The 23,950-nt window shown below is 41.3% G+C and overlaps 1 protein-coding gene across 2 annotated transcripts in view; it reads left to right on the forward strand.

Moving 5' to 3' along the window:
- Window positions 1-23,950, forward strand: part of melk (maternal embryonic leucine zipper kinase) — a 95,597-nt gene that overhangs the window by 8,682 nt on the left and 62,965 nt on the right. For both annotated transcript variants that reach the window (XM_063069221.1, XM_063069220.1), the window contains exons 2-4: window positions 4,686-4,767; window positions 19,788-19,873; window positions 20,063-20,179. In XM_063069221.1, the coding sequence (XP_062925291.1) occupies window positions 4,707-4,767; window positions 19,788-19,873; window positions 20,063-20,179 (264 nt within the window). In that variant the 5' untranslated portion in view covers window positions 4,686-4,706. The remainder of the gene's footprint in view (window positions 1-4,685; window positions 4,768-19,787; window positions 19,874-20,062; window positions 20,180-23,950) is intronic.

Consider the following 23,950-nt stretch of genomic DNA (forward strand, 5'->3'; position numbering starts at 1 on the left):
AAATGGATCCTTGACTTCCTCATCAGGAGAACGCAGTCAGTGCGGATCAGAAGTAACATCTCCTCATTGACAGTCAATACTGGTGCATCTCAAGGATGTGTGCTTAGCCCACTGCGGTAGTCTCTCTACATTCATGACTGAGTGGCTAGGCACAGCTCAAACACCATCTATAAATTTGTCCATGACACAACTATTGTTGGCAGAATTTCAGATAGTGAGGGGGGAGGAATACAAAGATGAGATGGATTAACTGACACTCAATGTCAGTAAGCCCAAGGAATTGATTGTGGACTTTAGGAAGGGAAAATTGAGGAAAAACACCAGTCCTCTTTGAGAGATCGGTAAGGGAAAGGCTGAGCAGTTTCAAGATCCTAGGTGTCAGCATCTCCGAGGATTTATCCTGGGTCCAATATATTGATGTACTTACAAAGAAGGCACAATAGCTCTATGTTTCATTAGGAGTTTGAGAAGATTTGGTATGTCAACAGACTCTCAAAAATTCCTGCAGGTGTACCGTGGAGAGCATTCTAACTGGTTGCATCACTGTCTGCAGGGCCCACTACAATGGATCGGAAAAAGACGTAGGAAGTTGCAGACTCAGTCAGCTCCATCATGGGCATTGTCCTCCCCAACATTGAGGATATCTTCAAAAGGCGATGCCTCAGAATTGTGGTATCCATCACTAAGGACCCCCATCAATCAGGACATGCCCTCTTTTCATTGCTACTATCAAGGAGGAGGCACACAAGCTAGAAGACTCACTCAATGTTTTAGAAAGTGCTTCTTCACTCCACCATCAGATTTCTGAAGGGACAATAGATCCATGTACACTACCTCACTACTTTTTCCCTTCCTTTTGTACTACTTATTTAATTTTTATGTATTTCTTAGAAATTTGTAGATATTTATTATGTATTACACTGTAATGCTGCTGCAAAAAGACAAATTTCATAATTTATGCCAATGATATTAAACCTGATTCTGAAAACTTTGCAATTCTGTCTCTAATGCTCCTTTTAACATGATATAGTACATTAAAACATTAGTATTTATTATTGTAGTAACACTAATTGTTCACAGTTGTCATTTATTTGTATTCACTTTGCAGTAATACTTTCATCTGAGAGAATATGGGTGCAAACTGCATTCAGAGCAGATAAAACACTTAGAATCCATTAAATGTTATTTATGTAGTTAATCTCTTATTGTGAAAAATAAAGTGACCTCTAAAAGATTTTGTCCATTTTTCTTATAGTTTTCCTTTGGATATAGACAACTTGTTATGTGTAGAACAGCCTTTCACAACCTTTTTCCCCTGAAGAAACCTTTGAAATAATTTCAGGTCTCGGGGAACCCCTGCATGACAATTATGAGCTCTAGAGCTCATGGTACATTAACGTGGTTGGTAAGTTGTAGATTTAATAATCCAAGAATAATTGTCGATGTTGTTTTGAGCAGGGAATGAATTTTTAGCCAGCCTGCCTGGGGGTGGGGGGGTGCGGGTGGTGTAAGCAGGTAGTTAAGCTTAACTTACTTTTCTTGAAATTACTATTTCTTTCTCTTTAATAAATTTTAAAATCTCATAAGGCAAACATAATAAATTTCTCAATTATGGGTCAAACTTGAGATAAGCACACACAGATTTCACCTTCAACTGAAATGAGATGATTTCTGTCCTTGCTGTTGATGCTTGTTAAACAAGAAAAAGCTTGCTCACACATATAAGAGTTGAGAACTGCAGCAAAATATTTATTGCTTTCCTATGATTGGCATGATACTCTTTCACAGAAATCCAGAACTTGTCCAGGGGCAGGTCAGTAAATCTCTTCTTGAGTGCATGATCAGACTGCACCTCACAAAGTTCTTCCTCTTCTCTCAAAGTCAAGTTCACAGCTGAACAGTAGATTCAGAGAAAGGGTCCCTCACCCAGTCATACACTTGTGTTGTAAGGTTGGAAAAAATTTTGTTCTGCAGTTCTTCCAGGTGATTTTCAATAAAACAAGTCTTTTTAATATCCTTCCTCATGCTCAAGCCCAAGCAGCAGTGGAAACATTTCAAGATTTCTTTTTGCAGCATGATTTTCCAAAGATTCAGTTTCCTTTTAAATCCAAGAATCTTGTCACTTGATGTCAAAACATTATCTCCAGGGCCTTGCAGAGACTTTTTCAACTGGTTCATATGATGAAAAATATCTGTTAAATAGGCTGGTTTCTGCAGCCATTTTTCATCTTCAAAACACTCAGCAAAATCTCACCTATTTTCTTGAAAGTACTCCGGCAATTCATCTTTCACCTTTGAGAACTCTTCCTCTGAAAAGCCATCAGATTTCTGTATGTAGCAGGAGATTGGTGTGCTCTTTGTCCAGGTTTTCACACAATTTTTTAAAAACATTCTCAAGTGAACTGGTCTTAAAGCTACTAAATAACTTGCTTCCTGAATTGCTTTACTGACTGTGACTTTATTTTAAAAAGCTTTAAACTGTTTGTTTTGAGGTTCCAATAGTTGTTTAAAATCGTCTCTTTTATGTGTCATATAACTGATTTGTAGTTAAGTGTCTTTTCAGTTTTGCTGGAACCATTGCTCCATTTATAAGTTGTTTGCCACAGACTAGGCACAATGGAATAGGACAACTTGGATCACCATCGATAAGTGTCTTTCATTGTAAAGATATGGTATCGGCTGATTACATTAGTCCCACCTACTGATTTTGTCCCCAGGACCCAGAAGAGGCTGGTGGACGACTTCTGGGGCAACGGGAGGCATTGGATCTTTGCTGCCGCCCTCCGTCTTCCGATTGCGGAGGACGGTCAGTCATTGATGTGTGTGCACACCCAGCTGGTGCCTCTTCACCTCAGGACCCTGCAGAGATGCCTCTGTAGCGATCACCCCCAAGATGGCATACGCTGGCAACACACTTTCTCTGCTGGGGACATTGCCTGCAGGGGGATGTGCAGCTTCCAGCAGTCAGTATCAGTCGTGCCACTTTGAGGGAACTGCCTCACTTTTACCGAGAGCTGTTGAGGGTATGGGGTCTAGTCTCATCCAGACAGAGTGTTTCTGTGCCGCTGGGGGATGCTGATCTGGTTACGAGGGGACTGGTCCCCATCCTATCACGGTGAGTGTCGAAGGGGCTCGGGGAAGTGGAGGGGTTCCGGCTGCACCACCACCTGATGGGATGGATGTACTCGTCAGACCCAGGCCTCTGGAGACCACGAGAGGTGGATCTCCTGGTGGACTTGCTGCTGGGCCCAGCCAAGATGGCCATTCATGGGTCCAGGCGTCGGAAAGTCGAGGACTCTGCCTGGGCCTGACTTCCTGCCCCTCTTCCGAAGATACTCCGGAGAGCCGGACATGAAAGTATGTGGTCACAGTGGGTACTGTGGGGGATCTCCGAGAGTGATGCCCCCTCCCGGGAATTGACTGTCATATAGACAGTAATAATCATATGTTAATTTGAATATATTCACTGTCTTGTAAATACTTCAAAGGTACATTTAATGTCAGAGAAATGTATACAATATACATCCTGAAAAGCTTTTTCTTTGCAACCATCCCTGAAAACAGGAGTGCCCCAAAGAATGAATGACAGTTAAGTGTTAGAACCCCAAAGTACCCCCCCCCAGCTCCCTTCCTGCCCGTAAGCGGCAGTAAGCAATGAACTCCCTCCCCCACTGGCAAAAAAGCATCGGGACCCGCCACTGAGCATTCAAGCATGCAGCAAAAGCAACAGCAAAGACACAGACTTGCAGTATTCCAAAGACTACATGTTCACCAGGTATTCGACTACCGCAGGTTCGTTCTCTCTCGTGTTCTGTCTCTCTCTCTCTCTCTTTCTCCCCCTCCCCCATAAGTGAGAAAGATGTCTCTGTTTCACAGCAAGAGCAAAGACCTAATAAACAACTTGCTGGTTTACCATGTTAAAAGTCCGTTGCGTTGCTTTTGCCAAGCTGTGCCCAAAGGTCTCAGGTCTCCGGGCACATAGCCAAAGATCTTCCAGCTCCCACGACACACCGGTCTGGGACACTGACCTTCGATCCGCCCGTCTCCAGAGCCCCGAGATCCTAGGCCTCCAAAGGTGTACTGAACTCTTAGGCTGCACCCTTGGCATGTTGGATAATGGCCAGTCGTGACACCCCCAGAGTGGGTCCCATCCCACAAAGAACTGAAGTCAGCGTGTAACTCCAGGTCAGGGTCTTCAAAAGAACCCTGAAAGGGAAAAATAGAGATATTAAAGATGGAAATAGCTGTTTCCGAAGATGCAAGCAAAGGAGTTGCTGTTTAGCGCCATCTTGACTACTACTTTGTAGTTTATGTATTTGTTGTGTAAACAAATTTGTATAGTTTTCTGAAAAGACTTTTTTTTGTGTCCATTGCTGTACTAGTGCAGTAAAATGACTCAGAATTTTAACCTCCTCTTCCATCTCACACCTCTCCTTCACAAATCGCCACACCAGACCATCTTTAGAATGAAAATTTCCCTCCAATTTTTTACTACACCAGCAGAGTAGTAGACTGCTCGATTACTAACTACCACTGTGAGTTCTAGCATTGTGCATTGCGTGAAGTTCAAAAATCTGTTTGTTTCATTTTGATCATGGTCTCTCACAGAATCCCTGGCAGTTCTGTGGAATCCTATGTAGAATATAGATGTGAAGCTATTCTAAAATGCTTTTTAAATATTTCAGGTGCAGATTTGAAGGTCTACAATGGCTATCGATAATGAAGAGCTACTTAAACACTATGAATTACAGGAAACTATTGGTTCAGGTATATCTTATATTTTAAATTTGCCTCTAAAATTATTCTACCATTTTCTTACACTGGAATGTACCTTGAGAAATTTTGAGCAGGTTTGCCCTTGCTATATGTATTACGTGAAAGGTTTTAAAGTTAAATATATGCTGGTTTGCTATTTTTTACTCTCAATTTAAAAAAAATTGTTTTCCATCAATCTGTATATTTGAATTTATCCTTCATTTAGGAAGATCATCCTTCAGTTGGCATGAGAAATGGTGATTTTATTTTTGCTTTAAAGTGATCAGCACATAGGTCCTGTGTTCTTATTTTTAAATTTCTAATGTTATTGGCTTTCAGTCTTCTATAAAAGGCCTTGTTTATAAAAGCAGACGTGAAGTAGCTACTTAAGTGTCTATCAGTGAAGCACTATAGGAGTATCAGTGTTTGAATGGAGCATTTAAGGAAATGGTAGCAAGGGTTCAGAAGAAATATCCATCCATTTAGGAAAACAATGGGAGTGCCCAGTTCTGCATCTTAGCCTGGATGTGATGGATGATGGAGCATACAAGGGTGATAAAAGCAAAATAAAAGAAGCCCATGACTGATAACCAAAATATATTGGGACAGAAGTTGTAAAAGGAATATAATCTAGAAGCGTGAGGTAATGTATTTGGGAAAGTTGGCCTGAAGTGGTGTAGAAAGTATAATTTATAACTTAGAGCACTTTTCATACAGATAATGTTGTTCAAAGAGCTTTACAATGAGATAAAAATACAAATACGAAAATAAAATTAAAAAACATGAAAATAAAAGACGTCAAGATGTTAGTTAAAAGCAAAGTTAAATAAATAAGGCTTGAGCTGGTGTTTAAGTGTCAATTGAGTCTGCAATAATTGTAGGTTTAGGTATTGAATTCCACAGTTTAGGAGTGTAGTTTGAAAAAGTTGACCTGGCAAATTATCTTTTGAGGATGATAGTTTAAATTTAAGAGACAGGTGGAAGAAGACCCAAGAACTCCAGCAGGGTTATAAAATGAAAATGATTCTGTGGTGTACTCTGGTCCCAGACCATAGACAGCTTTAAAAACAAGTAAGAGAACTTTGAAATCAATTCTAAAAATGCAGGAAGCCAATGCAGAGTTGCTAGTACAGGAATGATGTGTTCCTTCATCCCGGTTTTGGTTAAAAGTCTAGCAGCGGCGTTCTGAATGAGTTGAAGTTTATCAATAGATTGTTTTTGAAGGCCAGTAAAAAGTGCATTGCAGTAATCTAGTCTATTTGATATAAAGGCATGAATTAATTTTTATCATTATGTGACAAACAAATGTACCTTTTCAATATTTTTAAAGTGTAGAAATGCTGCTCTGGTCATTTTCTTTATGTGGGATTTAAAATTCAAATCTGAATTGGGACTAACACCCAGGCTTCTGATTTTACGAGGGTAACCAAGTTCCTAAGTTTATCTCTTTTGGCTATGGGACCAACCAAAAGTATTTCAGTTTTATCTTCATTTAGTCTTAGGAATTTATTGCTTATCCAGTTGTTATTGCAACTAGACCACAATTTAGAGAAGATAGGATGTTATCATCATCCGACTCCACCGAGATCTACAGTTATGTGCCATCTGTCTAACAGTGGATATCAAGTTATACTTTCTAATGATAACAACAGGAATTCTGCAGATGCTGGAAATTTGAGCAACACACATAAAAGTTGCTGGTGAACGCAGCAGGCCAGGCAGTATCTCAAGGAAGAGGTTGCAGTCAACGTTTCAGGCCGAGACCCTTCGTCAGGACTAACTGAAGGAAGAGTGAGTAAGGGATTCCCTTACTCACTCTTCCTTCAGTTAGTCCTGACGAAGGGTCTCGGCCTGAGACGTCGACTGCACCTCTTCCTATAGATACTTTCTAATGATGTCTCCTAAGGGGAGCATATATAAGGAGAAGAGAAGGGGACCAAATCAGTTTTCCTGAGTAACACCAAAAGATGCATTGTATCTGTTAGAAAATTGGTCTCTTAGACAAGTGGTCCCCAACCACCAGGCCGCAAAGCATGTGCTACCGGGCCGCGAGGAAACGATATGATTTGGCGATGTGAGTCAGCTGCACCTTTTCTCATTCCCTGTCACGCACTGTTGAGCTTGAACGCACACGAGGTCATTACCCGCACGTCATCCATGTCAGCGTGGGAAGAAGATCAACTCCTCGAGCTTGCAAATGACAGCGGGCTGAAAAGTATGTTTGACATAACATCTCTGCCGGCATTCTGGATCAAAGTCAAGACTAAGTATCCTGAGATAGCCACGAAAGCACTGAAAACGTTGCTTCCATTTGCAACATATCTCTGCAATGAATGCAATGAAAACTAACTTGTGGAATAGACTGGACATAAGGAACCCCCTTCGAGTATCGCTGTCTCCCATCACCCCTCGATAGGACTGTCTTGTTGCAGGGAAACAAGCCCAGGGCTCCCACTGATTCAGCGATACTGGTGTGTTGCAATGATTTTATATGTTCATATGGGGAAAATATGTGCTGTGTCTTTAATATCCAAATGTTACTTAAAATGTTATGCTATTGACTTATAAGTGACTTATATAACCATATAACAATTATACTTTATTGTCGCCAAACAATTGATACGAGAGCGTACAATCATCACAGCGATATTTGATTCGGTGCTTCCCACTCCCTGGATTACAAATATTAAATATTTAAAATATTAAAAATAGTAAAAATTAGTAAATATTAAAAATTAAATTATAAATCATAAATAGAGAAGGGAAAGTAAGGTAGTGCAAAAAAACCGAGAGGCAGGTCCGGATATTTGGAGGGTACGGCCCAGATCCGGGTCAGGATCCGTTCAGCAGTCTTATCACAGTTGGAAAGAAGCTGTTCCCAAATCTGGCCGTACGAGTCTTCAAGCTCCTGAGCCTCCTCCCGGAGGGAAGAGGGATGAAAAGTGTGTTAGCTGGGTGGGTCATGTCCTTGATTATCCTGGCAGCACTGCTCCGACAGCATGCGGTGTAAAGTGAGTCCAAGGACGGAAGATTGGTTTGTGTGATGTGCTGTGCCGTGTTCACGATCTTCTGCAGCTTCCTTCGGTCTTGGATGGGACAACTTCCATACCAGGTTATGATGCACCCTAGAAGAATGCTTTCTATGGTGCATCTATAAAAATTAGTGAGAGTTTTAGGGGACAGGCCAAATTTCTTTAGTTTTCTCAGGAAGTAAAGGTGTCGGTGGGCCTTCTTGGCAGTGAACTCTGCTTGGTTGGACCAAGTCAGGTCATTTGTGATATTGACCCCAAGGAACTTAAAGCGTTTGACCTCTTCCACTTGCGCACCACCTATGTAAATTGGGTCGGGCAGTCCGCTGCTCCTTCTGAAGTCAACAACCAATTCCTTCGTCTTGTTGACGTTGAGAGATAGGTTATTGTCTTCACACCATGCCACCAGGTTCTTAATTTCCTCTCTGTACTCAAACTCATCATTACCCGAGATACGGCCTACAATTGTTGTGTCATCAGCAAACTTATATATTGAGTTTGATGAAAACTTGGCTACACAATCATGGGTGTACAGTGAGTACAGCAGGGGGCTGAGCACACAGCCTTGTGGGGCACCAGTGCTCAGAGTGATTGTAGAGGAGAGCTTGTCTCCTATTTTCACAGCCTGGGTCCTGTCTGTGAGGAAGTTGAAGATCCAGCTGCAGATCTGAGTGCTAAGGCCCAGGTTCCGGAGCTTAGGAATCAGTTTATTTGGAATGATGGTATTAAAGGCAGAGCTGTAGTCAATAAAAAGGAGCCTTACGTATGCGTCTTTATTCTCCAGGTGTTCTAAGGAAGAATGTAGGGTCAGAGAGATGGCATCTGCTGTTGACCTGTTGCTCCGGTAGGCGAATTGCAAAGCGTCGAGGTTGACCGGTTGGCTGTGGTTGATGTGTGCCATAACCAATCTCTCGAAGCACTTCATAGTAATCGATGTCAGAGCCACAGGTCGATAGTCATTCAGGCATGCCACCTTGCTCTTCTTCAGCACTGGGATTATCTTTGCCTTCTTACAACATGAGGGGATCTTAGACTGAAGCAAGGAGCAGTTGGAGATGTCAGCAAACACTCCAGCTAGCTCATTTGCCCAGGCCGGAGAACCCGTCCTGGGACGCCATCTGGGCCTGTCGCCTTCCTTGGATTTATCTTCAGGAAGGCCCTTCTAACGTCCTCCTCGGTGACAATGAATCTCGATGCCACCAGGTCCGGTTTATCCGGAGGGAGCGGGACGTTCCTCTTCTGTTCGAATCTTGCGTAGAATACTTTAAGTTCATCAGGAAGAGAAGCGCCACAGTTATTGATATTCCCAGCTTTTTCTTTGCGCCCCAGTGATCTCATTTAGACCTTGCCATAGTCTACTGGCATCCTCGTGGTTAGCCTAGGCTTCCAACTTGTCTCGATGTTGCCTCTTGGCGCCCTTAATGGCTTTCCGGAGTTCACGCCTGGATTCCATGTAGCGACTGGTATTCCCGGACCTAAAAGCCGCAGCTCTAGCCTTTAAAAGGGACTTGACCTCATAATTCATCCAAGATTTCCGGTTAGGGAATACCTGGATTGTCTTGCGAGACACACAGTCTTCCATGCATTTCTAAATAAAGCACGGAAACAGGCCACCTCTGCCCTTCTAGTCCGTGCCGAACGCTACTCTCACCTAGTCCCACCGACCTGCACTCAGCCCATAACCCTCCATTCCTTTCCTGTCCATATACCTATCCAATTTTTCTTTAAATGATAATATTGAACCTGCCTCTACCACTTCTACTGGAAGTTCGTTCAACACTTACTTCAAGCTCCCCTTTCCTCCCCTGATAATTGACTTATCACTATATTCATGCGAGGAAAATGTGCGCTGTGTGTTTAATATTAAATTTGTTAGATAAACTCTTTTAGAAATGAAATTGAGCGTATTAGCCACTTATCACCTATATTCCGGTCATGATTAACAACCCCCCCCCACCCCCCCCCACTGAACAGAATTTCCAAAAACGATTTGTACACGCACTGGTGCCCACGTAAGGCTTCATGGTCATGGTCGTCTTCTCGGGGTTAAAGGCATCTGTTAGTCTTGCGAGACCATGGGTCTGCGCCTGGAAAGTCTTCACTCTCCAGGGTGCAGGCCTGGGCAAGGTTGTATGGAAGACCAGCAGTTGCCCATGCTGCAAGTCTCCCCTCTCCACGACACCAACATTGTCCAAGGGCATTAGGACCCATACAGCTTGGCACCAGTGTGATTGCACCAGCTCGAACTTACGACCTTCAGGTCACTAGTCCAATGCTTTAACCACTTGGCCACGTGTCCACATGGTAAACACAACGTTTTTGACTGCTACTCTTGTCTGTTGGCAACCCTCCTCCCCACCCCCCGGATCGGCCGGTCCGCAAGAATATTGTCAATAATAAACTGGTCCACAGTGCAAAAAAGGTTGGGGACCCCTGTCTTAGACAGACAAATAATTCTAAAATAGATGACTGAAACCAAATAAGGGCACTACCAGAGAGGCCAATCCAGTTCTCAAGGTGACTTAGGAGAATGTTGTGGTCAATGGTGTCGAAGGCAGCACTTGGATTTAGAAGAATTTGAACTGGGACGCTGTTGGCATCGCTGAGCCTAAGGTCACTGGCAATCTTGGTAAGGGCTGTCTCCATGCTATGGTTTGCTCTAAAACCTGACAGAAAATTTTCTAGATTATTGTTCTTATTCAGAAAGATATTAAGTTGATTAAAAATGACTTTCTCAAGAATCTTGCCCCTAATTCTCAAGGGCCGGTACCACCCCCCCCTCCCCCACCGCCCCTAAGGAGGTTGTTACATGTCCTAAGGGTGCATGAGGGGAAATAGAAGTCATGGGGGGAGGCGTACAAGATTCTTGGAGGTGGCGGTAAGCGACACCTTAACTATGGCACTATAATTATGAGATCTTGTGTGATTGGTCAACTGCTCTAACTGGAGTAGTATAAAGGTAGCTTGCCAGACACCAGCTCTACCTTGACTAACATTCAGATTCCAGTGTGAATCCTCGTCAATGTAATTTTCGTATGTAAATACATATTACACGATCTCTCGAGTCTGAAGGTGGTGAAGCCTTGAATTCTAATCCTGCTAAGAAACAGAAACTACAGAAAGTGCATCAATACAATGTTACATATCTAGGGTATGGTTTTATTCCGTTCCTGTCAGATCAGTGGTGCCCCATGTGTCTAATTTGTTGGAATATATGGAATTTGTTGCCACGTGCAGCTGTAGAGGCCAGGCTGTTGTGTGTATTTAAGGCAGAGATTGATAGGTTTTTGATTGGACATGGCATCAAAGGTTACGGGGAGAAGGCTGGGAAATGGGGTTGAGGAGGAGTGAAAAATAGGATTAGCCATGATTGAATGGCAGAGCAGACTCTATGGGCCAAATGGCCTAATTCTGCTCTTATGTCTTATGGTCTTATTTGTAATACTGTACTGTCTAATGAAGCCATGAAACCATCAAGATTGCAGGAACATTTCTGTAAAAGACACCCTGAAAAGGCTACTTGTGGTATTAATCAGTTCCAGAAGATGAAAGAAGCATTTGAAAAGTGTTGCGCACACAAGTCATTTGCTAAAAAAGCTAAAAATGTCCTTGATAGTGGTTTCATTGCTTCCTATAACATTTCCAAAATGATAGCATTGTGGAAAACCTCATACAATTGGTTAATATTGATTAATATTGTCTGCTGTATCAGAAGTCCTCGCCACTGTTCTCAAAATGGATACCAATATTTTAAAATCAATTCCTCTGAGTAATAACTCTATAGCTTGTTTTATTGATGAAATGAGAGAAGACATTAAGTATCATCTATACACGGAGCTACAATAAGCAGAATTTGGTGTACGACTGGATGAGTCAACTATGCGATACGAGACATTGCTAATGACATATGTACAGTTTGCAAAAATGGAGATTCTCTTTTGTAAAAAGTTAAAAACATATCAATATAGAATCAATCTTTGAGCTCAAAATGTATATTGAGGATAAAAGTATTCCAATTAGGAACATGATTTCTTGTGCAACAGATGAAACACCAAATATAACAAGTTGCCATGCTGGTTTAGTGGCATTTATGAAAAAAGAAATTTTAAGTCTGTTTGCAATCTATTGTGTAATTCATCATCAACACCTTACAGCCAAAAACCTCAGCCAGCAACTTTTTTTTTCCCAAGCATGACTCTTGTAATAGCTGCCACCAACAAAATTAAAGCTCATCCATTAAATAGCAGAATATTTCACCAGTTATGCCAAGATAACGATGAAGAGTTTGAATGCTTGGCTGTCAAAAGGCTGCTGCTTAACATGTTTCTTTGATTTTTTTTTGACACTGGTTGAAATTTTGCTCAAAGTCAGTAAGAAGTTGGGAAGCAAGGTTAAACTTCTGCGCGGCAATGTGGCATACCTATCTGATCTGTATGACAACATGAACATTCTAAATATGAAAGTGCAGGGTGAGAATTTCAATTTAATCCAGGCAAAAAGTGCAGTCTCCACTTTTATCAGAAAATTGGAAATATATAAGCAAAACATTGGGAGAAGAATGTTCTCACAGTTTCCCTGCATGGAAGTATGGCACTTCCTTTCACAGACGGTGATTTGTCAGCTCGGAGAATTTAAATTGCATTGCAGCTTCAAGAACTGTTCTTAAACTCTAATTTATTTTGTGGTATTGGTTTCAGGCAGGAGGGCATCTAGAAGTACACAAATGATCAGAGACAGTGGTATCAGACAGAGACATTAACAATATTTAATCCTTTTGTCATTACTAAATCAAATGTATTTCCAAGTCAATGAGTGGGCTCAGTGACATGCTGGGTAAGTACAGGGGGAAATTTAAATGGGAATTAGGAAGTTAAAGTGGATGTACAGAAAATAGCTGGGTAGCCACACAAGTGACAAAAGGAATCCAAAGCAATATACAAAATACTGGAGGAACTTAGCAGGTCATGCAGCATCTATGGAAATGAATAAATAGTTGATGTTTTGGGCCAAGATCCTTCAGGATTATAAAGGAATGCAATCTAGAGAAGTGTGAGGTAATGCTTTTGGGAAAGGCAAATGGTAGCACAGAGGAATTCTGGAGTCCACAGAAAGGAGAACTGTGTACTGTTCAGACCACCACACAACAAGGAAGGTTTAATAGCACTGGAGACTGCATATGACATTTACAAAGTTGTATCAGGCTAGTAAAATGTAGTTACATGGAGTGGCTAACATGGAATTGTATCTTGTGGAACAAAGATGATTGAGAAAATTTAGCTGGTGTTTCATAAAAAGAAGAGGCTTTTTATGAAACTGGAGGAATAGATTTAAGTTAATTAATGGAAGAAATAGATCAGGGTTGAGAGAAAGATCATTTTTGCAATGATTGATGGGAGTCTGAAAGGGATGGTGGAAGCACTACATTTAAGCAATATCTGAAATACAGGGAAAGTCATAAAGTGAAGCACTCTTGACCAAGAAATAGAAAGCGAGATCATTATAAAGTTGATTTTGAATAGCCTGAAAATGATGGGCTGAATGGCTTCCCTCTATGTCACTCATTTCTGAGATCATGTGACAGCCCCAAGTGACTTGCCTGAAGTAATTAATTAATGGAAGAAATAGATCAGGTTTTAGGTAGTGGGTAGTGGCTCCATATGTCACTACTACAGGGTGTGACGACCCTGCCTTACACGAGTCCCGTGCTCGGCTGGCTCCAGCTGACTGTACCCGGTATGGGCCCCTTACGGATCCCACTGCCTTGTGGGTATCTTCGGAAGAAGAGAAGGCTAAAGAGTAAATCCCACACAAATCCGGAGTGGAGCCCCTAAGGCAGTTGGATGACGTATCATGTCACCTCCCGGCAGGCCCTGCAGCCAAGCTGATGCCAAATGTACTGCTTCGCATTCCTTTGAACCACATCCACGAGGCCGAGAGGGGGATCTTGATGTCTGGGCAGCCCAAGATCTCCATATTTATCGCCTACGTCTGCGCCCCGGAACAGGTGTGTCCATTGTCTACTTAGACAGATGGAGCCAAGATGATGAGATCAGATTTGAGAGAAAGATTATTTTCACGATGATTGATGGGAGTCTTGAACTCGCCACCTGAAAGGCCGAAGGGTCTCGGCCCGAAACGTCAACTGTATTTTTTTTTATATAGATGCTGCCTGGCCTGCTGCGTTCCTCCAGCATTTTGTGTGTGTTCAGACTTCCAGCATCTGCAGATTTTCTCTTGTTTGTGCTTGAAGTAATGTTTTGGACTTAATGCTTGTTTATCAAGTTTCTGCTTCTGGTAGTGTTTTCCTTTTACTGGAGTTCACCTTTGTACCTGTGCTCATGTGGAGACTAAATGTGGCATGAAGGGCCTGTAATGGCATATTTCTAGATTAGAACTTCTGTGCCATTTTTATTTGCCCCTGCACTTTCTTTCATCCATATGGGGTTGATTTTACATTTACAACAGCTTTATAGCCTCCAGTTTTTCAGTGGGATGGTTAAAAAGCCCCTGTGGATATTCAAAGGTTCATTTTATTATCAAAGTATGTACACAGAATACAACTGAGATTTGTCATCTCCAGATAGCCATGAAATACAGAAAAACCATGGAGGTCATTTGAAAGAAAATACATCACCCCCCCCACACGAAAAAGAAACAGAACTCGTAAACCCCAAACCCATGAACCCCTCCTTCACACAAAATAATAACAGATTACTCACCCAGACATGGCAACTAATACATCAAACCCCTAACTCACAAGCCTCTCCCACGCAAAAAAAAGTGACAATCACATCATGCTCACATGAAAAAATACTAACAAGACCATCAGACCTCAAATCTCAAATTCCCAACCCCTCCGTTGCCCACGAAAAGTAACATATTGCCCACCTGCCAATCAGCAGAAAGAAAGAGAACAGGAAAACTGAAGGAGACCAGTATAACCTACATTCCACACCAATGGTCACATGTCTTGGAATTTCGAAAATGTCCTCCGTCACTCTTTCTGTGGGGAGCGACTGACAACCTCCGGCCTGCCCGTGAAGAGTAACCGCCAACCCAGCCTTCTCTGCATTTGCCTCATTGTTTTCAGTCTTCCTCAATGCTTCAGTTGCTGGGAAATGGAGTTGATCATGGCCCCGTGCCCTATCTCTGGTCTCCAGATCGGTACAACTCGTGCTCACGGTCCTCTCATGGAATCCTCTTGGGGAGGGCAGAATGCTAGATCACTTGATTGAACTCTAAAGTATAAGTCACAGGCTCCAACAGTTTCCAAAACACAATTAAGATCAAAAGACCAAGTAAAATAATAAGTTTAAAAAAATATATAAAAAATATGGTGGTTTTGGGAAATTGGTTTATTATTGTCGAATGTACAAAGTGCAGTGAAGTAACTCGTTTTGCTTTTCGTTCGTACAGATCAATTGATTACAATACCTCATTGAGATAGTCCAAAGGAAAACAATAACATTGCCGAATAAGGTGTTACAGTTGGAGAAAGTGCAAGTAGACAATAAGGAGTAAGGTCATAACGAGGTAGATTGTGAGGGCAATAGAGCATTTTATTATACTAGAGGACTATTCAGTAGTCATAACAGTGGGATTGAAGATTCCTTGAGCCTGAGGGTACACACTTTCAGGCTTTTGTAACTTCAGGGGAGAATGGCCGGGGTAGGTGATGTCTTTGGTTGTTAGCTGTTCACCAAAACAGCGAGAAGTGTACACAGAATCTATGGATGAGAGGCTGGTTTCCGTGATGTGCTGAGCTGTGTCCACAACACTTTGCAGTTTTTGGTGTTTGGGGGTAGAACAGTTTTATTGACTATAACTTAGTGAGGGTTGAAAAAATGTGTCTATATTTTTGTGTACTTGAAAATGATTACTGTTTTTTTGAATAGGCTTTTCTATGGTTTTGGGGGTGGGGGGAGGGAAGAAAAGAATTATTTTCTAATGTTTGTTGTCTGCCCACTATATAAACACTGGGCATTTCCAGAATATACAAAATCACCAGAAAAATAAGTGATGTTTGAACCCTGTTAATTCAGCTCCCTCCCATGGCCATTTTGTGTAACGTTTTCCAGCCGTGTTTCCAAAACATTGCATCCTGTTTAAGTACGAATAGTGGAACTCAAATAATAGTTTTGAGTATTTTGTCTACTAAACATTGATCTAGTTGGTATTGGAGTCAATGGATAATTCTTCCCCATGGCTTGAGCTAAACTTAGCAAATGTAAGATGGTTATTGTTAGAAGTTGATCCTTTTAGCTCTGGACATTGCTGAAGGATTCTCAGTGCCGTGCAACCACCTTCAGCTACTTCATGGGGAAGAAGTTGGGTTGGAGATGTTTACTGCCAAATGTACTGGGTTCAATTACATAAGAAACTCTTCAAATAATGATGCTGTCTGGATCAGCATGCAAGAAGAATGGAACAATATTTGGATATGGATAAATGGCAAGCAACATTTATGGCATAAAAGTAACAACCAGTGAATATCTTCAACTATGTGCCTTTCACTTTACAAAGCATGAGTGTAATCTGTTAACTCTAAAGAAATTTGATACTGGCCAGGATACATTGTATTCATTCTTCTTCCCTAAAGGTTCACTTCCTTGACCACTGGCAGCCCACACATTTTTCAAACAATGCATAAACAGCAGACCTGGGGGAAATTGCTGATCATGAGGGAGATTGGGTACAAATTTTGACCTTGTCAGTGATATCCAAACTTCCTAAAGTATTTTTATTAATGTATTCACAGTTATAGTGTGAATTACTGCCACTGGAAGTGAATTGGCCATGATCCTTGTAAAATTGCCAGGATTTTGAAAAGTGTCTTTACCAAACTACAAAAAAATTTGAAATCTACTAATTTGGCTGTTTTCCTCCATATGTATAATCTACTGTAGATTTTAGAAAGTGACTACTTGAAGGTGTCACTAATCATTAATTTTACATTTGCAACACACATCAAAGTTGCTGGTGAACGCAGCAGGCCAGGCAGCATCTCTAGGAAGAGGTACAGTCGACGTTTCGACTGTATTGATGTGGCCTTCTATATATTGACAAGACCCGACGCAGACTGGGAGATCGTTTTGCTGAACACCTACGCTCTGTCTGCCAGAGAAAGCAGCATCTCCCAGTGGCCACACATTTTAATTCCACATCCCATTCCCATTCTGATATGTCTATCCACGGCCTCCTCTACTGTAAAGATGAAGCCACACTCAGGTTGGAGGAACAACACCTTATATTCCGTCTGGGTAGCCTCCAACTTGATGGCATGAACATCGACTTCTCTAACTTCCGCTAATGCCCCACCTCCCCCTCGTACCCCATCCGTTATTTATTTATATACACACATTCTTTCTCTCTCTCTCTTTTTTCTCCCTCTGTCCCTCTGACTATACCCCTTGCCTATCCTCTGGGTTTTTCCCCCCCTCCCCCTTTTCCTTCTCCCTAGGCCTCCTGTCCCATGATCCTCTCATAGCTCTTTTGCCAATCACCTGTCCAGCTCTTGGCTCCATCCCTCCCTCTCCTGTCTGGATCTCCCCCTCCCCCTCCCACTTTCAAATCTCTTACTAGCTCTTCCTTCAGTTAGTCCTGATGAAGGGTCTCGGCCTGAAACGTCGACTGTACCTCTTCCTAGAGATGCTGCCTGCCCTGCTGCGCTCACCAGCAACTTTGATGTGTGTTGGTTGAATTTCCAGCAGCTGCAGAATTCCTCGTTTACAATTTTACATTTGCACTTATTTTTAGGGCCCCTGGTAACGTAGTTTCAAAACATTTGCAGCATCTGTGACAAGGAATTCCAAAGAATTTTAGCACACTTTAGCTAACGGAATTCCTTCTCCTCATATCTAAAGGGACACCCATCTATTTGAGAGGCTGTGCCCTCTCATTCTAGACTCTTTCACTATTGGAAACATCCTTTGCATATCTGCTCTGTTTAGGCTTTTCAATAATCGGTAGGTTTCAATGAGATCCCAAAGTATTCTTCTAAATTCCAGTGAGTACAAGCCCAAAGCCATCGTATATTACATGCTCCTCATACCTGTCGTTCTTGTGAACATCCTCTGGGCCCTTTCCAATGCCAACACATTCTTTCTTAGATACGTGGCCCAAAATTGCTCACAATACTCCGAATGCAATCTGCCTTATAAAGCCTTAGCAATACATCCTTGCTTTTATATTCTAGTCCTCTTGAAATTAATGCAAACATTGCATTTACCTTTTCTACAACTGACTCAACTTCCAAGCTAACCTTTAGAGAATCCTGCATTGGGACTCCAAGACCCTTTGTACCTCTGATTTCTGAATTTGCTCCCCATTTAGAAAATAGTCTGTTCCTTTATTCCTTCTACCAAAGTGCCTGACTGTACACTTCCCTATGCTGTATTCCATCTGTCACTACTTTGTCCATTCTCCTAATCTTCAGGCTTCTCCAGTCCTTTAGTCTTTCTGCAGGCTCCTTGCTTCCTCAACACTACTTGTCCCATCACCTATATTTGTATTATCCACAAACTTGGCTACAAAGCCATTGATTCTGTCATCCAAATCATTAATGTATAACTTGAAAATGAGCAGATCCAACACTGACCATTCCTCCTAGGCAATTTTTCTTTGATGTTTAGGTGGATTTTTTTTGGATTACACTATTCTACCAGTTTGATGCTTAGCCATTCTCTTTGAATTAAGGTTAGCTCATTGATGTTGACTCAGTAAGCAAGATGGCTTCTTCATATACTGTATCAAATCTACAATTCCAGGTTGATAATTCTACATTGTGTAATTCAGTCATGTGTGTAGATATCTAATGATTTAATTGGACTCATTCCTTCTCCTTGCTTTCTTCCAGTTTAGGAAAAAGGAAATGATAAAGGTTGAAATGGCTCCATTATTGTTCAGCTGAGATTAAGGAATTCTACAAAGATTGAGCCCAACGCTACTTTATTTGCAGTATCTTGATTATAGCAGCTAGTGAGGGAACCTGTGCTGTTGGTCAAAAATTTTTTAAAAATGCTGAAATGAATGCTTTCTCTGTAAGGCAACATTCAATTTTTGATTACAATGAAACAGTTAATCCAGGTTTATGAGTAATCTTTGTACAGTATAGAAAAGAAAACATTGTTAGAGATACATGTAAACAGAAATTATGCAAACTAATTCTTGAAGAGAGCACCCTTACTCTAACTTTACTTTCCAGCCCATTCTCTGCTTCTTGAACTATCAAGATTTCATCTTTCCTCTCCAAATGAGAGAGACATATACTAATTGTTTCTGTTATTGTAACCATATGGGTAGCAGGGTGGTGATGCTTCTCTACCAAAGGAGGTATAAGGCGCTCCTTCCCTCCGCTAGCCTGGAGGTCACCCTTGGGTAAGGTGCAGCACCTGCTTAGCCATCCCCGATCAGGGTCATGTGAAGCCATGGGAGCAGATGATGGATGGTCATATGAGCAGCTGGTGCATATCACGAGTTCTGATTATGCGACTACTGGCGCCAGGCAAACAATCTCTGAAGAGTATTGATAATGGCTGGGGTCACTCATCTTGTAAAGACACTGCCCAGAAGAAGGCAATGGCAAACTACTTCTGTAGAAAACTTTGCCAAGAGCTATCACGGCCATGGACAGACCATGGTCGCTCGCGTCATATGACATAACACATAACAAACGAACAATTGTAACCATGCTGAGGTTATGTGCTTCTCCCCTTTAACACTGTGATATTGATTTCCCCCCACCCTGACTTTCTCTTCCCCACATTTAGTTTCAGTGTTCCCCAGCTTCTAAACTGGAGGGTATGATATTTCAAATTCATCCATGTGCTACAACGTAGGAGATTCTAAATTTACATTACTTGCAGAAAATAAATCTTTCAACTGAAAAGTGTGAGATGATCTAGTTTTCCTAAAACTACCGTTTTGTGGAGGACACTACTATGTAATTCTTTCTTGTCTTGGAGAAACATCAAGTAAATCTTATAGATTTTTTTTGTACTCCAGGAGGTTTTGCTAAAGTAAAGCTGGCTTCTCACAAACTGACAAGGGAAAAGGTTGCTGTAAAGATAATGGACAAAGAATCACTTGGGGTAAGTTTGTAGAAGGTTGATGAAACCTATTGTGGTTAAAGCCTTGAAAGCTTGATATTCATTGTTTCAAAATTTTGAATCAATTAACACTGTACTTATTTTACTTAGAATTTTTAAAACTTTTTATCTTAAAAGAAATAGGCTGGATTCAAGATAAGTCAATCAATTGTGTGTTCCCTTGTTTGATAGGAAGACCTGCCTCGTGTTCAAACAGAAATTGAAGCGATGAAGAATTTGAGTCACCAACACATTTGTCGTTTGTATCATGTTATTGAGACTGCACATAAAATCTTCATCATTATGGAGGTAACCATCTAACTAAAGTAACTGAAACTGCATGCATGTAATTTGGACTAAAATCTCTGCTTTAAGTTAGATTTATAGATGAAAATGTTGATAAATTGATGTGATTTGAGTTCCATCCCATTCCTAGATGAATGGGGAATGTATGGGCAATTCATCTACATTAGCTGTGCCGCTGTCTTCTAGGAGCGTGTTGACCATAGTCTTGGGAGGGCGCCCAGAGATCATCCTCCTGTGCTTGGGCTCCCATATGATGACTAGGCTGGCAGGTAGCTCGGGGTGGCATAGACAGTGCCCCGCTAGTTGCAGTCTTCTCGCCTCAATTTTAGTGGTGAGCATCAATAGGTTTTTATAGAGCTCAACATTCGTCATGTGCTGTTGCCAACTCACATCAAGAGCCATCCTGAGCATTCATGTATAGCAACCATCTAGAGACTTGGTGAGTGTCCACGTCTCGCATCGGTACGTGAGAATGGACTCTGACTGCTATGAAAATCCTCTTTTTAAGCCCTCTGGTCAGGTTCAGCTTCCAGATTTCCTTCATGTTGTTCATAGCCCTCCACGCCAGTGCCTTCCGTATCTTTATGTCCTTCTCTGAACTCATCATTCTTGACCCGAGGTACTTGTAGTCAAAGACTTTCTTAATGGTATCATTCTCTACAGTCTTGAGAGTACCTTTGTCGCAGTTAAACACCATGTACTCTGTCTTTTTAGCGTTTAAGTGATATCCAACTTTATTGCACTCTATTTCCACTTTTGTCAGTAGCTGCTGTGCTTCCTCCATCTGGTCAGAGAGCAGGACTATGTCATCTGCAAAATCGAGATCTGTGAGCGTAACTGGTCTGACCCTTTTGGTTCGCCCTGGTTTTATGGTAAAACCAAGCTTGTCATGATCTTTGGTTACTTGACGCAGAGTGTAATCAAGGACGATTATAAAGATGTAGGGTGCCAGAGTGTCTCCTTGCAGCACACCAGCTAGGAGCTCGAACACTGCTGTTTTTCCGTCTGGTGATACAACTTTCGCCATGGTTTTGGTATAGCTGGACTCTATCGCTCTCAGTAGATGGTCTGGCACTCAGTAGGCTTTCAGGATCTTCAGCATTTTACCTCGGTGAATGGAGTCAAAAGCTTTGCAAAAATCGATGTAAGTAAGCACGGCTGGTAGGTTATTCTTCCTGACTTCCTCGATGATCCTACGGAGAGCAAGTATTTGCATTACTGCTGTGCGCTTCGGCCGAAAACCATTCTGATTGAATCTTAGCTTGGGGTCAATGGCGGTGCGAATCCTGTTCAAGATCATCCGATTGTACAACTTTGCGAAGATGCGGGTCAAGCTGATACCGCGGTAGTTATCTGTCTTTGAGAGGGATCCAGACTTGGGGACTGGGATAATGTTTGAGAGTGACCACTGTTCTGGTTTGTCGCCTTTCATCAATGTTGTATTACATATGTCCAGCAAGATGTCGTCCAGGTCGCAGTTCTTCAGGACATCTGGTGGTATTCCTTCCGGCCCAATGCTCCTGTCCTGTGTGAGTGTATATTTGGCCGCCTTCAGTTCCTCAATGGTGAATGGGCTGTCATCGATGTCAACTTGTATTAGTATTGTGGGTATGTCCTCTTCTTCTTCTGTGATTGTTGGAGGGCTTCCCAGCAGGTTCTTAAAGTGGGTAAACCATGTCAGGACATGGTCCTCTGCTGTTTTCCCACTTATTTGACCTATTGGGGACTTCTTCCGTCTACTGATCTCATTGACTAGGCGCCATGTTTCTCCATGCTGCATGTCTTCATTAGCAGCTTCTATCTCTCTAATCCTCTCAGCTAGTTCTTCTTCCTTCAGTCGGTCGTAGGTGACAAAGAGATTCTTCTTTGCTGTCTTGAACTTGTCTCTTCGCTGTTCTGTTTCGCTCCTTCTCAGTTTGACATGACAAGCATTGACCACGCTTCTTGCTGCGACGACGTCAGGATGTTTCGAGATCCGACTCTTCTTGATTCGCTTCACAGTAGGCAGACATTTCCAGGAAACATAAATACAATAGAATATATGAAAAACCTTGCATAAACAAAGACTAGCAAACAAGTAATGTGCAAGGGAAGACAGAAGTTATATTTAAAAATAACTGAAAATGTGTACTGTAAAAAAAAAAAAGTCCTTAAAAGTGAGTCTGTAGGTCATGGTAGAGATGTGGTCAGTGAAATTACTCATGCTTGTTACAAACAAAAAAAAAGTGGAAAAAATAGTTTCCTCTTCTTATCCTAGCACGTCCTTGTTTATTGACTTCCTAATTCTCTTAACTAAACCCTAGTTTGCATTTCCAATTTCTACATTTGATTTCTGTTTGTATCTGTTCTACCAAAATTAATTTTAGAATGAAAATTGTATTAATATATTTGGTATAAAAGAATTCAAAATATTCAAGTATATTCAGATTGTTGGGATTGGTGAGTTTATGCAAGGGATGCGTTTCTGCTGAAGCCTGATCAGAAGAATGGTACAGTTTTGTTTTGGCACCACCAGTGACGCTATAGTGCAGGTTTTGACCCAAGCTTAGTAATTTTCCATTCCTTCAGATTTTATTTATTGCAAGTCATTTTCCTTGCCTTTGCCTGTTATGCTTAATGTCTCACTTTCTAAATGAGATTTAACATTGAATTTAAATGATTTAACTTGTGCCTTTAAAGTTTTGACTGGCTAGAATTTATTCCTTAATCAAATCCATTAAATATCTGAAACTGTAGAATGTAGAGTCCTCTACATTTGAAATTTGAATGCACTGAATTCAATGGAAGCAGATAATAAGGAATATGTTGCATGAAACAGTTTTTAACCTCTTATCCCATCGAAGATACTCCACCCTGGTTGAAGATACAGACAGGATTCCCTGTAGAGGTTGCCCTTTTTTTTCAGTTGATATTCAGTGATTAAGTTATTGCTTAACAGTGCCTACGTATAGCTGAAAGCATAACAAATATCACTTCATTTGCTGTAGATCAATTTAATAAATTGACAGTTGGCTTCCTCAAAATATTCTTTGTTATTATTGTAAGGAATAACATGTATCCCATGTTGCACTGTTTGTTTATCATAACACCAGGCTAAATGACTGAATTTTGGCTTCCATCTTGAAACTGCAAATTTTTAATAATTCTCATTTGAGCTTTCAAATTCTGACATAACTTCATTCCTTGTTCTGTTATCTCTTCAACTCACAGTTCTTGGTGATATTTGCATTCTTCTGATTCTGGCTTTGTTTATTCCTGATTTTAATCACTCAGCATTGATGTCTGTTCCTTCAGCTGCCTTCACCTCTTAAACACCTTTTAAAATTTTTATGAACCTTGACCAATCTTTCAAAAAAGCTTTTATCTCTTTTATGTGTCATAATATCACTGTAATTGGCTTGTCAAGTTTTGTTCGATAACATTCCCCGTGAAGCACCTTCTCTGTAAAAGATATTGCTCAAATGTAAATTATTCCTTTGCCTGAGGCAAGTCCAGTTTATCACAGAGCACATATTACAATAGCCTGCTGGCAGTTACATTTGTAACCACTTGAATTTAAAGGTTTCTCACTAGGAGATGGGCAAATGGCTAGTGCATACGGTTGATTACTTTCTTAACAGCCACCTGCAAATCCAACAGCTTTCTGGTGTAATGCTGAAGCCTCCTATAGCTTCTCAGACCTGTAAAAAATTTCCTGATCCATGCATCAAAGGATAAGTAATGACACTGGCAATCAGATGAGCTGATGCATTTGGACTATTGATTGAATGGAGG

Source organism: Mobula hypostoma, chromosome 16 (genome assembly GCF_963921235.1).
Source record: "Mobula hypostoma chromosome 16, sMobHyp1.1, whole genome shotgun sequence".
NCBI lineage: Eukaryota > Metazoa > Chordata > Chondrichthyes > Myliobatiformes > Myliobatidae > Mobula > Mobula hypostoma.